The sequence below is a fragment of the Sceloporus undulatus genome, chromosome 9 (assembly GCF_019175285.1).
Source record: "Sceloporus undulatus isolate JIND9_A2432 ecotype Alabama chromosome 9, SceUnd_v1.1, whole genome shotgun sequence".
Classification (NCBI taxonomy): Eukaryota; Metazoa; Chordata; class Lepidosauria; order Squamata; family Phrynosomatidae; genus Sceloporus; species Sceloporus undulatus.
This window is the reverse complement of record NC_056530.1, coordinates 24,646,709-24,659,834: the sequence shown is the minus strand read 5'-3', so window position 1 is coordinate 24,659,834 and position 13,126 is coordinate 24,646,709. Positions and strand designations below refer to the sequence as shown.

The following is a 13,126-nucleotide window of genomic DNA, read 5'->3' as shown; positions in this document are numbered from 1 at the left end:
GTAGCAATAATAAGTAAATCAACAGGGCCTAGGAAAAATGCCCTTTCTTCTGCCTTTAAGGCCAGACTGGCATCCTGCCATGGCCAAAGACTCAAGGGTTAAAACAATATTCTTTGCCTTCCTTCCCTTCCACTTCCTGAGCACAGAAAGTAATTTGCTGTAAACCACATCCGGTGGCCTTTGTGACGTGGCACCGGCATCGTGGCATCAGGTGGCGCATAAAATCCAGTGCCCTGCAGAAAGAAAACCATGGCAACCCATCCCAAAAAGCTCTGCAAAAGGCAGCATCGCCCGGTCCTCTCACGTACCTTTTCTCCTCGTCTGCAGAAATGGTGAGGCTGAAATAAACAAAAAGGATGAAAGAAAGAAAGAAAGAAGATTGCTACATGAAGTTATCACTTGCTTGCTACTTGCATTCATATCACAGCTGCTTTCTAATGTGGTCTCATCTTATTTGCACAATAACCCCAGATCTAATTGCAAGAAAATGGGTGCCCCCCAGTTCTCTGAATTTTTGTATGGGATTATAGTTTTGGACTACAACTCCAAGCATCCCCCAAAGTAGCTTCTGGGAGTTATAGTCCAAAGGGAGGTAAATTCTGCCAGTTCTGGCGTAAGTCCTCAGCTCAGTCAGGCTCCGAACCTGCAAAGTGATGCCAAGAGAAAAGTAACTTTTTGTAAGCTCTGACTTCAGTTCCCAGGTAAGCAAGGATCTGAAAATGCGAGTTGGACAAAGAATGGCAACTTTGGCAAACTCTGGCTTAAGTCCCCAGCTAAACAAGGATCTGAATTTGCAAGTTGTCCAAAGACAGATAACTTTTGCAAACTCTGGTTTATGTTCTGAGCTCTTCAAGGATCTGAACCTGCAAAATGTCCAAAGCAAGATAACTTCCGCAAGCCCTGATTTTAGTTCCCAGCTCAGCAAAGATCTGAACTCAACTCTCCCTGCTCCCAGTTGGACCAGCTACCTAGCACTGGGAGTCCCAGTACCATGGGAAAGCCAGTAATATTGGGACCGGCACCCTCTGATCCTCACATATCCCCACACTCCAGAGGCAGCTGTGCCCCATGGCAATCCCTCCTCTCCCCACACCCTCCTTTTCTCCACTTTCCAAACTCACCGGTACATCAGCCCCATTTTTCCTTGGCAAAAAAGCAACCACAGACCCAAAGCCTATAGGCATGTTCTGCAGAAAGAGATGCTGAGAGCCAAAAAGGAGCTGCTGGACTGAGTGGGATGCAAGGAATGTGGCGGGGAAGGGGGCGCAAGCGGCGTTTATGCGCCCCGCGATGGATGATGCAATGGGAGGCAATCACCACTCTCCCCCCACCTCCACCCCACAAACAGCTGGATCTTATTATCTGGTAGGAACTTGGCAGCAGCGGAGGAGAAGAAATAGCAGGACTTGATCTGCCTTGACCACAATCCTTGTTCCTCAGAGATGAGAGATCAGAGCAAAAGGCAAGCCCTTGGCCCGGATCCCAGCAAAAACGGGACGAGCGCCAAGGACCAGAAGCTCAGATCATGGGAAAAAGGGGAAGGGAAGGAGGAAGCGGGACCCACACACACATACACACACACACCTGTGATGGAAAAACCAGTCTGGGTAAACGCTGCTTCCCTCGGCTGAAATGGAGATACACTGGGATAAAACCAGTAGCTAACTGAAAGGGAGTAAGGCTATGAGATACTGCCCAGAATCTGGGTGGGAAGATGCTACAGACTGGAAAGGCTGCCTTGTTTCTTGAGGCCCAAAAGGTCTGGAGGAAGAGTGATATGAAGAGGACAGACCTCTTCGCCCACATTTCCGTCCAGCAATGATTCAGACCATTGGAAATGTGGGGTGGAAAAGGAGCCGCTTGAAACCCTCCCAGTATTTTGCAGCCATTGCCAACATCCATTCCAGTTCCTGAAAGAATTTGCAAGCAATTGCAGCAGCTCGACTCAAAGTGCCAGTTCCTGAGTTATTGGCTACCAGGCCCTGGCAAGTATCCAGGAGAGAAGGAAATAATTGTGCCCAGTATTAAAGTGCAAGTCCCTGGCATGCTGGGAAAATAGTTATTGCTGTTCCCCAACATCTGTCTGCCTAAAAAGCCTTGCTGTAGGATGCAGGACAGACCCAGAGGGCATCCTTGGACCCCAGAGAATCCCCTTTCCTCCTGGAAATGCAGGGAAAGGCAAAAGGCTAGGGGAGAGGATTGGTTAGTTCTTTGCAATAGTGCTGAATTCATCAACTCTGGCAGCAGCAAATGGGGTTGGCAGAAAAGAAATAGTTGGGGGTCAAAGGTGGCCTCCATCTTGGTCACCACTGGGATTGGCCAAGATGGGGTCAAGAGTGGAAGAGGGGTGCTGGTCAATATGGCATCAAACGTGATCTTTTCCCAGCATTCTCCATTCCCTGCTCTTGCCATCCAACTCCAGTCTTCCATACTTTCCAATTCAATCAAAACTCTCAGTCCTTACTAAGCAATTCTTTGGAAGTGGGGGAAAATAAGGTTTCCTCTCCCATTTAGGGTTTTTTCCCCACCTCCCCCAAAATGGATGCAAAACTGAGGTGTCCCCAAACCTATTGATTCTTGCCCTCTTCTATGTGCAAATGGTTCCTTTCATGGACAGAAAATAACCATCAATGGAGGCTGAAAATGCTCAAATGGATGAGAGATGGACACTTCAGGATCAGGACCTGGAAGCAACCTCAGCTGCCTTTTTTGAGGGATGGGAAACGTAGACAGGGCGATTTCCCAGGACTGGGTCTGGGGGCTGTTGGCTTTGGGATTAAGCCAGGCGCGTCCCACTCACTGCATCTCCTCCAGCTTGACCAGCAGGAGTTCAGCCAGCTGCTTCTCTTTGGCCTCCCGGATGCCCCGGTCTTTGGTCCGATAGCCTTCCAGCTCAAAGAGCTCCGACTCTCCTGGGGTCATGCCCATTTTCCTTTTCTCCCTGTTGGAAACCAAGAAGGGTTCGATAAAAAAAAGGGTGCACCTAAACATGGGGAAGAATGTCTTGACTGTAAGACCTGCTTAGCAGTGGAACAGATTACATTTGGGGGTAGTGGATGCTCTTCTTTGGGGGTCTTTAAGCAGAAGTTAAATGGGCATCTTTCTGGGGTGCTTTATCTGTGCATTCCTGCATGGCGGGGGCTTAAGACTAGGTGCTCATTGGGGCTTCCTTCCAATTTTAATGGAACACACTGCCCAGTGGGTAATGGCCTCTTTAAACAGGTTTGTATATTCTTGCATGGTTGAAGAGGCTTGGACTAGCTGACCTTTAAGGTCCCTTAACTCTGCAATTCTGTGCATTCTCCAAAGTTAGGAAATCTGAATGCTCCGCGGAAGCCCAGGACAGGCCTAGAACTGGATCTCCCAAGCCTCCAACTGCGGCCCTTTGCTTTCTGCAACACCAGCACCAGACTGGAAACCAGTTTCTGGGTTTCCGTACCAGCTGGGCCAAGAAGCTGGACCAGTTCCCCCTCGGACACAGAGCCCGGTCACCTCAAATCTATCCCATAGCCTTATCCCTCCATCCCAATACGAAGTCCAGAGACAAGACCTGAAGTCTTCCAGCTGCCGAGCGATTTCTGGCTCTTGGAAGTTCTGGATCTCCTGCAAGTATTTCCGCTGCTGGTCATCTGGAATCAGCTCAGGCCGGTTTCGGTCTGCAAAGAGAAGGGGAGAGGGAGTTTACCCCTTGAAGCATCCTGCAGAACCGGAGAAAGGGTTAGGAAAGGCTTTGGAGCTCAGGAGGCAAGGCCTGGATTCAGGTCCCAAGGCCAATGCTGCACAACAAGAGCGCTTCCCCCAAAACCCTGGACCCTTTGCATCACGCCCAAAACATCTCCTTCCCAGCTAAGGCCAAACAGTCCCAGGATTCCCAACAAAAGCATGAATTCAGGGTCCTTTAAAAAATTCTGCAAGCCCACACTTCCATGAGAAAAGCAGATAATAATGCATAGATGCAACTTGCAAATTGCTGACCCAAAAAGCACTGTATAAAAGTTAAAAGGCATGACAAATACACACACTCAATATAAAAACCACTGTGGCATGTTTATGTTTTAAATGATTGCTTAAATAAAAATATCTTAGCATGATGATGCTGGTCATCATCAATAGCAATTTTATCATTACTAAATTATATCATTATCTTGGTTTGGATTTGCACATTGAATCCTGTGTGCAATCGGTGCACAAATACAATTTCAACAAAAGGGCTCTGGGGAAAAGAATGTGGATTTTTATTTTTATTCCTAATTTTGGAGACTTGCTAGAAATAGGATTGCTATGAAACGTCAGACTCCTTGCAGGTTGCAGGGATCTGGAGAAATCATGAGACCAAGAAACTCAAGACGGAGAGGAAAGCTTCCAGTCCTCATGACTTTTCCCAGCAAACGCGGCCCACAAAATGTCCCCGTCTAGCATGAAACAAGGCTGCAAAACTTTGCAGACTGGAGCCTCTATTTCCCCAAAAACCTCAGAGCCCAGGGCTTTCTTTCTTGCCACCAGATTAATGCCACATCTGTGGCTGCCACAAAAGCGTCCGAGAAACTTTCCCAAACCTGCAATTGCTCCCTGCTTCCTTTCATGGCTTGCTTCCTGAAGGTCCAGAGGGGAATTCTTGTTGCTATATTTGTCCACAAGCAAAACACACACAAAGGGCCAGAGCCACACAAACACTTGGAATAAGCCTCACCCCGAACGCTCTCCCCGAAGCGCAGCTGTTTGGCAACCGGCCTCCGAAATAAACACAAGGGACTGTTGGAAGCCCTTCCAAAGGGAGGATTTTTCTCCTCTGTGGGTTTTTGTGCAAACATGGCATCGGCTAGACCAAGTCAGCCTGCGGCCACCATGAAAATAACCCCCATTAGAGCCATGCAAGCTGTCCTGGCACCGTCGGGTGGCCGTTTCTGGGGTGGCCCAAGATCCTATTTCATAGTCAACTCTGCTCCAAGACGGTGGAAAGATAAGAGGGCAAAAAAATCACTGCTATTTCTGGGTTTCAGGCAACTGATGTGAGTATGGAAACATTTCCTTTTCTTTGACTGCAGCTCCCTACAGTGGATTCTGGGAGCCGTGGTCCAAAGAAAAGCAGCCCAGAAAAGGAACATTTCCAGACTCTTTTGCTGCTTGGACAAGAAAAGGACAGCAAACGGGTTCAGCAATGGGCTTCTGGAGGACACAATGCAAAGGAGTTTCCCCCCTTAATTTCAGCAGGATGGACAAATAAATGGAATAATTTAAATGAAGATTCAGTCATTGTTGCTTGCAAAGTACAATTCTGAGCACTTGTCTTGCTCACAGCGGTGGGATCCGAAAAATCCAGTAGCCGAAGGTTTGCTGACGTTAAGGGGTCTGAGTGGAAATACCAGATACCTGGTAGTAGGTTTAAACTGAAAGACCTGTCTATTTGTAACCAAAGAAGACATATGAACAACTTAGTGTCAAAGTTACCTTTGCCCATTCTGTTTTAAAAAGAAACGTTTACTCTTGTTTCACTATCCACTTGGCCTGTGATTTAACATCCATCCACGCTACTGACCATTAAAAACCCACAACAGGGGTGTTGGGTCAAAGGAGAAGAAAGAACTGTGAGCTGGTGGGGAATTGTTACACTTGTCCTGCTCAGCATTCTCTAAGAAGATTGCAGCGACAAGGTATAAAGTACATATAGGTAAAATAGGTGTAGATAAACCATAGCAAATGAAATGATGTGAGTGTTTCTAGCCTGCATTTTTGGGATGTGTTACTTTTTTTCCCTTGCATGCCCTACATTTTGAGGTGCCTTGTCCTCCATTGGGGTTAGGACGTTGGCTCAACCAGCCATCCATGGCATGGAGATTTTGCTCTTGCAAATGTCCTCCTGCAGAAAATTCGTTCTGCGAAAAATGCCAGGGCCAGTTGCAGTTGCCAGGAGTGGCCACAGGGTGGTGCCACCAGGACTGAGTTATGGCTGTGTCCCTGGCGCCGCTCTGTGGTTGCAAATGAGCTCATCTATTTGGCTGACTGGCAAGTGTCCAGGAAGAGCCGTCCTCCCGGCCACTCAAGCCCTTCTTGCACCCAGTTGCGCCAGCTGGACGGACTCTGCCCTCCATGCCCTCCCATCTTGACCCACGCAGGGTCACCAGCCTTCCTCCTTTTCCAGGACATGTCCTACATTCCAACCTTCTGTCCAGGAAATCAAATGCAACAAATGTCACCAAATGCATCTGAGGAAGTAGGCTGAAGTTACGAAAGCTCATGCTGCCAACTTCTTCCTTAATTACTCTCAAAGGTGCTAGAAGGTCTCTCTGCATTCTGTCCAGGAGGGTTTCCAAAAAGTCTTTCATTGGCTAAGAAGCATGCATTTACATTTATATTCTACTTATGGTCTGATACATGACTCCATGGCAGTGTTTCCCAACCTTTCATCCTCCAAATGTTTTGGACTTGACCTCCCAGAATCCCCGATGGTCTGGCACTTGGATCGAGACCAGAAAATCTCTGGAAAAGTGGCAGGACTGGGCCAGTAAGAACAAGCCCCATGAAAAAGGAGGAAGAAGCTCATTGTGCCATATAAGTGTTCCTGGATCCCATTTTAACACACCTGCAGCCTCCCTCCCCTCTTCTCCGCACCTGGCCTTGAGCCTGTTGACTCGAACACAAGCCCGACAGGGATCAACGGCTCACAGAGAAGCGCAAGTGCTGAGTTCAGCATCCCATTTCCCACTCTCACCCAAAAAAACTCTGCTAAACCTCAGTTGCAGACTTCTTCTTTTTTGCCAAATTCTGCATTTTTATATGGGGAGGAAGGCTGTGTTTGTGACTGAGCCAAAAAGGCAAGAAGGTAGAATTACCCACAGGAGAAAACTGCAAACCACCCCTTCGTTCCCCTTGGATTTGCAAACCTTTTTGCTGGTCTCCATTGCCCCCCTCCTCCTTTGCAGCTGGCAACTGCAGTTTGCTTTTGCCCAATATTGGTCCCAGTATTATTTTCTGCACAGAAGATGCTTTCTCTTGCCAAAGTCACGCCGCAAAGGGACGGTAAGTGTGCAAAACCCAGGCGCAGGATTATGCAAAAAAGCACCTCTGAAATAATTAATTTGCATCACACACATTTGGGTTACAAAGGTCCACTGTTGTTGTGCGTAAGATACACACAGGCTCCGTTCATTAATGTTATCAGTTGAGGAGATCATCAATTGCAGGCACCGCTGGCAACCTGGGCACATATTTACTCAGATTTGGAAGATGAGAGTTTCTGTATGAAGGCCCTGTTTTCTATTTCAGATCCACTTTTGGTGGGTTTTTGTTAGCAGTTCTAGCAGAAATCATATTTGTATAGTGGATTTTAAAATGTATGTATGTAATACACAATTGCAGGTTGAGTCTCCCTTTTCTGAAATGCTTGGGACCAGAAGTGTTTTGGGTTTCCATTTTCTTTTTATTTTGGAATACCTATATTTCCATATATGTAAATAATAAGATATCTTGGTCTAAACACAAAATTCATTTCTGTTTCAGATGCATCTTACATACATAGCCTGAAAGTAAGTTTTGTGCATGAAATAAAGTTTGGTACACTGAACTATAGTATAATACTACACATAATATATAATATAACATAATATATAATGTAGTATTATATATATATATACATTACTCCAGGACCAAACAGGTGACTCTATCTCAGCCATTTATGTGGACCATTTTTGGAATTTGGAATATTTCAGATTTTGGAATTCCGGAGAAGGGAGACTTCAACTGCATGCAATAAAGATTTAGCAGAAAGGAAGATTTAGCAATTGAGTGGGAAATGATTATTTGTCATTGAATTGCTAAATCTTTATTTTGAGTGAGATCATGCAAGGGAAGCCCCGGCGGGTGCAGAAGGCAGCCTTACCCAGCTCAAACTGCACACTGGTCGGAACTGGAACCCGCAGCAGCTGCAGAGAATAAAAACAAAAGCGTTTGTTGCTGTGTCGAGAGGAAGAAACAGCTGCAAAACGCTTCGCCAGGAAGAAGCCCTTGCAGGGAATGGCAAATGATAGCCACCAAAGGGAAGTTCTGGAGCAGAAGCATCTCCTCCAACGTTTCTCAGGTGAAAACATCTGGTCAAGACACTTCAGAGCATTGGCCAAGATAGCAAAAGTTAAGTCTAAGAGACAAGCTAGGAAAGGCTGCAATCTGCAAGATCTGCTCCCTTCCTCTCCGCTCCCCTTTGCTAGTTAATTAAGTCTGAACTATTTTTGCATTTAAGACCTAAGTTAGCAGCAACTGAATTATGCTCAGGATGAAAGTGGGAAAGTGGGACATTTTAAAAACAGCCAGGAAAGTGGGATGGCAGAGGATTAACTGGGACTGTTCCTGCCAAATTGTTAAAGCATTTGAAGATCGACAGGGGCAGTGTGACCCTGTTGGTGCTTTTAGACCTCTCAGCGGCTTTTGATACGATAGATCATGGCATCCTCTTGGATCGCCTGAGGGGCTTGGGAACTGGAGGCACTGCATTGCAGTGGCTCCGTTCCTTCCTCTCAGGCAGATCCCAGAGAGTGATGCTCAGGGACAGTTGCTCCAGTAAAAGGGAGGTCACCTGTGGAGTCCCACAGGGTGCTATCCTGTCCCCAATGTTGTCCAACATCTATATGAAGCTCCTGGGTGAGATCATTCAGAGTCATGGAGCTGGGTGTTATCAGTATACTGATGACACTCAAATCTATTTTTCCGTGTCTCGTTCGTCAGCCTCGAATTCTGATGGCATCTCCTCCCTCAATGAATGTCTTCGGGCAGTAATGGGCTGGATGAGGAAAAACAGACTGAGACTGAATCCAGACAACCAAGAATCGGGTTGCAACCTCCGGTCCTAGACGAGGTCACACTCTCTGTCAAGGACTGCGTTCGCAGTCTGGAGGTGCTTCTTGATTCGTCGCTCCTGATGTCGAATCAGGTAAATGCGACAGTCAAGAGCGCTTGCCATAAGTTGGAAATGACTTGAAGGCACACAGCAACAAACAGTTGTATCATGGGCACAATGCCAGGAAGGACCAAAAGGTTTAGGGCTGAAGAGAAGGGCACCGGGAAGCATTCACTCACCCCAGCTTTGTCCAGGAAAGTGTGGCAGAACTCCACAAACTGCTTCTTCACTTCCTTTGGTCCCAAGCGGTTCAATATCAGGTCTGCATGAAGGTAGCAGAGCTGCAAAAGGGAGAGAAAAATCAGTTAAGGGAGACCCCAGACTCAAAACGTCAGGAATCAGGAGCTATGTTCCTCCTAAACAGTAGTGCAATTGTGACTTTTGACCCTTCGCACAATATTCCCAATAAAGTGGGCCCTTCTTATCCGCTGGGGTTTGGTTCCAGGATCCCCCTATAGATAACAAAATCCATGGATGCTCAGGTCCCATTAAATATAATGGCACATCAAAATAGCATCTCTTACATAAAATGAAATGACACAATTGTGACACACACACACACGGATGGACAGACGGATGGCCAATACTCACCACTGGGCTGGAGTCAAACTGCAGGACCACATGCTGGACAAAAACCATCAAATAGGCCGGGTGAGACTTCAGGGACTTCAGGTTCTGAAACAAAGTGCTCTGAGCGTCTGGGTTCTGGAACTGCAGAGAAAAAAGGAAACCCAGGAATTGGGATTTTCCCTCCCTGCCTTCCTCTCCTCCGAAGCCACCCTCTCTGCTCCGCAGCCATTCAGACCCACTTTTAACTCCTGCGGCTGCATTCTGCAAAACCCTCGGAGCTGCAGTTTGGTGAGGGACTGGAAACCCTCTGGTTGAAAACTTCGGTCCATTCCCTGAAACTACACTTCCCAAGACCAGTCAGCGTGGCACAATGGTTTGAGCACTGGAGTACAACTCTGAAGACCAGGGTTGGATTGCCAACTCTGCCATGAAAACCCACTGAGAGACCTTGGCCAATAAGTCACTCTCTCAGCCTCAGAAGATGGCAATGGCAAACCCTCTCTGGACAAATCTTGCCAAGAAAACCTCAGGATAGGTTTGCTGCCTTAAGGCTGGAAACGACATAAAGACACACAGTACCTTGGGCAAGAAGTCACACTCTCTCAGCCTCAGAGGAAGGCAATGGAAAAACCCCTTTGAACAACTCTTTCCTAGAAAACCCCATGACAGGTTCGCCATAAATGGGGAACAACTTGGAGGCACACAACAACAACGACAACGATAACAACAGCAACCAGTTCCCATGAATGCTTGACTGCATGGATTTAAAAAATCCATGGATATGGAGGGCTGACTGTACTTTGAATTTTCTTCCCAAAAGATTTAATACTGTATTTAAATATTGGGGAAGAGGAGACTAGAGAATCCCAAGAGCCATCTCCAAATTACAGATCCCAGGGTTTCCTAGCAGATCCAAGTAGGATGAAAGCGGTATAACTTGTAGTGCGGATGCCCCCTTCCCATCCAAGACACTCCCACTGGGCGCTCACGGGCTCAATGTCGTTCTCGAAATCCTCGTCTTCTGCGCCAATGATCGCCATGGCGGACCCGCTTCGGGCTCCTAGTGCCGGGTTCTGTCCAGGGAAAGAAATAAATAGCACCAAATAAATCAGCCGCGGCCATTTCCTCAAGGAAATCCCACCGCATGCCCCCCTCGGAAGGGGCTCCTTGGACCTCTAGTTTGGGGTAATGTTTCCCCCCACTTTCCCCCAACATTATCCCCTTCCCCAAAAACTCACCCCATTGTAGCCTTCCTCCAGCTCCATCTTCCCTAGTTTGGGGGGGAACGACCCCCAGAAATTTGGTCAAGATCTTCAAGGGTCCAGGATTGGAATTATACTTTTAATATGGCACTAAAAATGAAAAGAAACATAATTAATTGCAGGATAGGAAGACGAAAGCAAAAAGCCCCTCAGGGAGGAATTTGGGACGATGCGTTCAACTGATACGTAAATGATCATCCAGCGATTTCATTCATTCCTCTACAACATTTCCTCCAAGAATGGCATGTATGTTTAATTCTATGTGAATTTTTTAATCCATGGATTCAACCATCTACAGATTGAAAATATTCCCAAAAGCAAAGCTTGGTTTTCCTATTTTATACAAGGGACATCCTTTGACCTTGCCATTGCATTTAAAGGGGCTTGAGCATCTATGGAATTTGGCACCCTGGAACCAAACCCCAGCCAAGGATGCCAAGGGTCCCTACTGCGTTTCATTGAGTCCTAGAGCTGGAAGGGGCCCCCAAGGGCCATGCGGGGAGTCACAACTAAAGCACAATTTGCTGAAGTCCCTCCACCATTTTCATGGCACAAGGTCCCATCGCTTCTCAGAGTTGTGCTTGTGACAAACTGACTGACACACCAGCCAATCAGAAGCCAGAGATCCACAAGCCAATCAGGTGCTGGCTGAGGAGTTTGAAGATCCGCCTGGCAGTTGGGTTGAGTCAGTTGGGGTTTGGAATCCTGGGGGATGAAGCTGGAGTTCAGTGGAGGAGAGCCTTAGGATCAGAGGCTGAGGGAACCGTATTTGGATAATAGACCAGGAAGGGTCTGTTAGGTCCAGAGAGGGACAGTATTAGTTCTGAGAGTCTAGAGAGGAGAGACTCAGTGTAGCCAGACTCAGAAAGAGGGGTCTGGGCTACATAACTTCTTGAGGGATCGTGTAGCCTCTGCGGCTGAGTCATTATTGGAAAGTTAAAACCAGACTTGTATATATGCAGCAAAAGAAGCCACAGTAACCACTTCATGTCAAAGTTACCTTTGCCTTTTCTGTGTTAAAATAAACTTGTACAGTACTCTTGTTTCACTATCCACTTGGCCTGTCATTTAACATCCATCCACGCTACTGACCTTTAAAAACCCACAACAGGGGTGTTGGGTCAAAGAAAGACAGAATTGTGAGGTGGTGGGGAAACGTTACAGTGCTTTAGTTGTGACTTCCCGCATGGCCCTTGGGGGTCCCTTCTAGCTGCAGATTCAGTGAAACGCAGTGGGGACCCTTGGCATCCTTGGCTGGGGTTTGAATCCAGGGCCCCCTCCGGGTACCAAAATCCATCCTTGCATCCCTCTCCCTCAGACTTTGCAAGGTGAAATGTCTCACACACACATACACATACCCTGGGGGGAAATACAAGAGACCGTTGTGCGTCTGTGCGCACAGTAAGTCCAAAGAGAGGAAGGGTTTTTTGCACAGAGAGAGGCATTGAAGCCGCCCGGGGCCAAGCCTCCCGTTACTCAGAAATTCCTGCGCAAGGTGGAGGTACGGCGAAGGCATGAATGCTCTCTCTGTCACCTACAAAGAGGCCTCAGAGAAGCAGCTGCAGCGGGCAAGGAAACTCCGCACCCCACAGACACAGCCTGACTCACAACGGGGCACAGTGCCAGCAGCAGCAGCAGTAAGTTGGCATCCTGGCATCAGGGAGGGGCTGGCTTTTGGGGAAGGGAGTGAGAAATGTGGGTCAAAATGCAATGGCAGCAATGGCAGCACTTGCCCCGTTGCAACACTCCCGCGTCCAAAGACGGGCGGCACGCTCTCCTCTGGCGCACGCAAACGCACACGGCACACAACACAGACGCAGAGTGGGTCCATGGCAAGGATAGAGAATTGATCAATTGCCCTATAGAAGACTGGATACAAAAAGTAAACGAGCGAAGAAAAATGGTCAGGCTAACATATATGATTAATAATAATAAATTAATAATTAATAATAGTAATAGATGCCAAAATCCATGGATGCTCCAGTCCCATCAAGTACAGTGGCATTGCAAACTGGTGTCCCTTATACAAAAGGGCAAATTTACACTGCTTTATAAATAAAATGTTGTTATTGTTGTTGTTGTTATTATTATTATTATTATAAAATCCTTTTTGGACTTTACATATTTTGAAGACATTTTCAGTCCGTGGATATAAAGGGCCAACTAGGCAACACATACAGGAAAAGAGGCCTAATCTAAGTAACACTTTGTAAACCGCGTTTAGAGAGAGTTCTCAGTCCATCCTTGCATCTGAGAGGGAGAGAAAGGAACTGAACCCTCCCCACAATGCATCTGACTCCATCCTTGCATCTGAGAGGGAGAGAAAGGAACTGAACCCTCCCCACAATGCATCTGACTCCATCCTTGCTTCTGAGAGGGAGAGAAAGGAACTGAACCCTCCCCACAA

The 13,126-nt window shown here is 47.2% G+C and overlaps 1 protein-coding gene across 7 annotated transcripts in view; it reads right to left on the bottom strand.

The window, feature by feature from the left end:
- ARHGEF1 (Rho guanine nucleotide exchange factor 1) overlaps positions 1 to 10,830 on the bottom strand; it is a 33,607-nt gene extending 22,777 nt beyond the window's left edge. For 5 of the 7 annotated variants that reach the window (XM_042439536.1, XM_042439537.1, XM_042439539.1 and 2 more), the window contains exons 1-8: positions 10,696 to 10,830; positions 10,447 to 10,530; positions 9,479 to 9,598; positions 9,067 to 9,168; positions 7,877 to 7,919; positions 3,551 to 3,656; positions 2,801 to 2,941; positions 309 to 338 (exon numbers count right to left, since the gene is read on the bottom strand). In XM_042439536.1, the coding sequence (XP_042295470.1) occupies positions 309 to 338; positions 2,801 to 2,941; positions 3,551 to 3,656; positions 7,877 to 7,919; positions 9,067 to 9,168; positions 9,479 to 9,598; positions 10,447 to 10,530; positions 10,696 to 10,722 (653 nt within the window). In that variant the 5' untranslated portion in view covers positions 10,723 to 10,830. Of the gene's footprint in view, positions 1 to 308; positions 339 to 1,121; positions 1,452 to 2,800; positions 2,942 to 3,550; positions 3,657 to 7,876; positions 7,920 to 9,066; positions 9,169 to 9,478; positions 9,599 to 10,446; positions 10,531 to 10,695 lie in introns of those variants that run through there. The other 2 variants (XM_042439542.1, XM_042439541.1) reach the window with 2 other exon arrangements.
- Between the last annotated feature and the right edge of the window lie 2,296 nt (positions 10,831 to 13,126).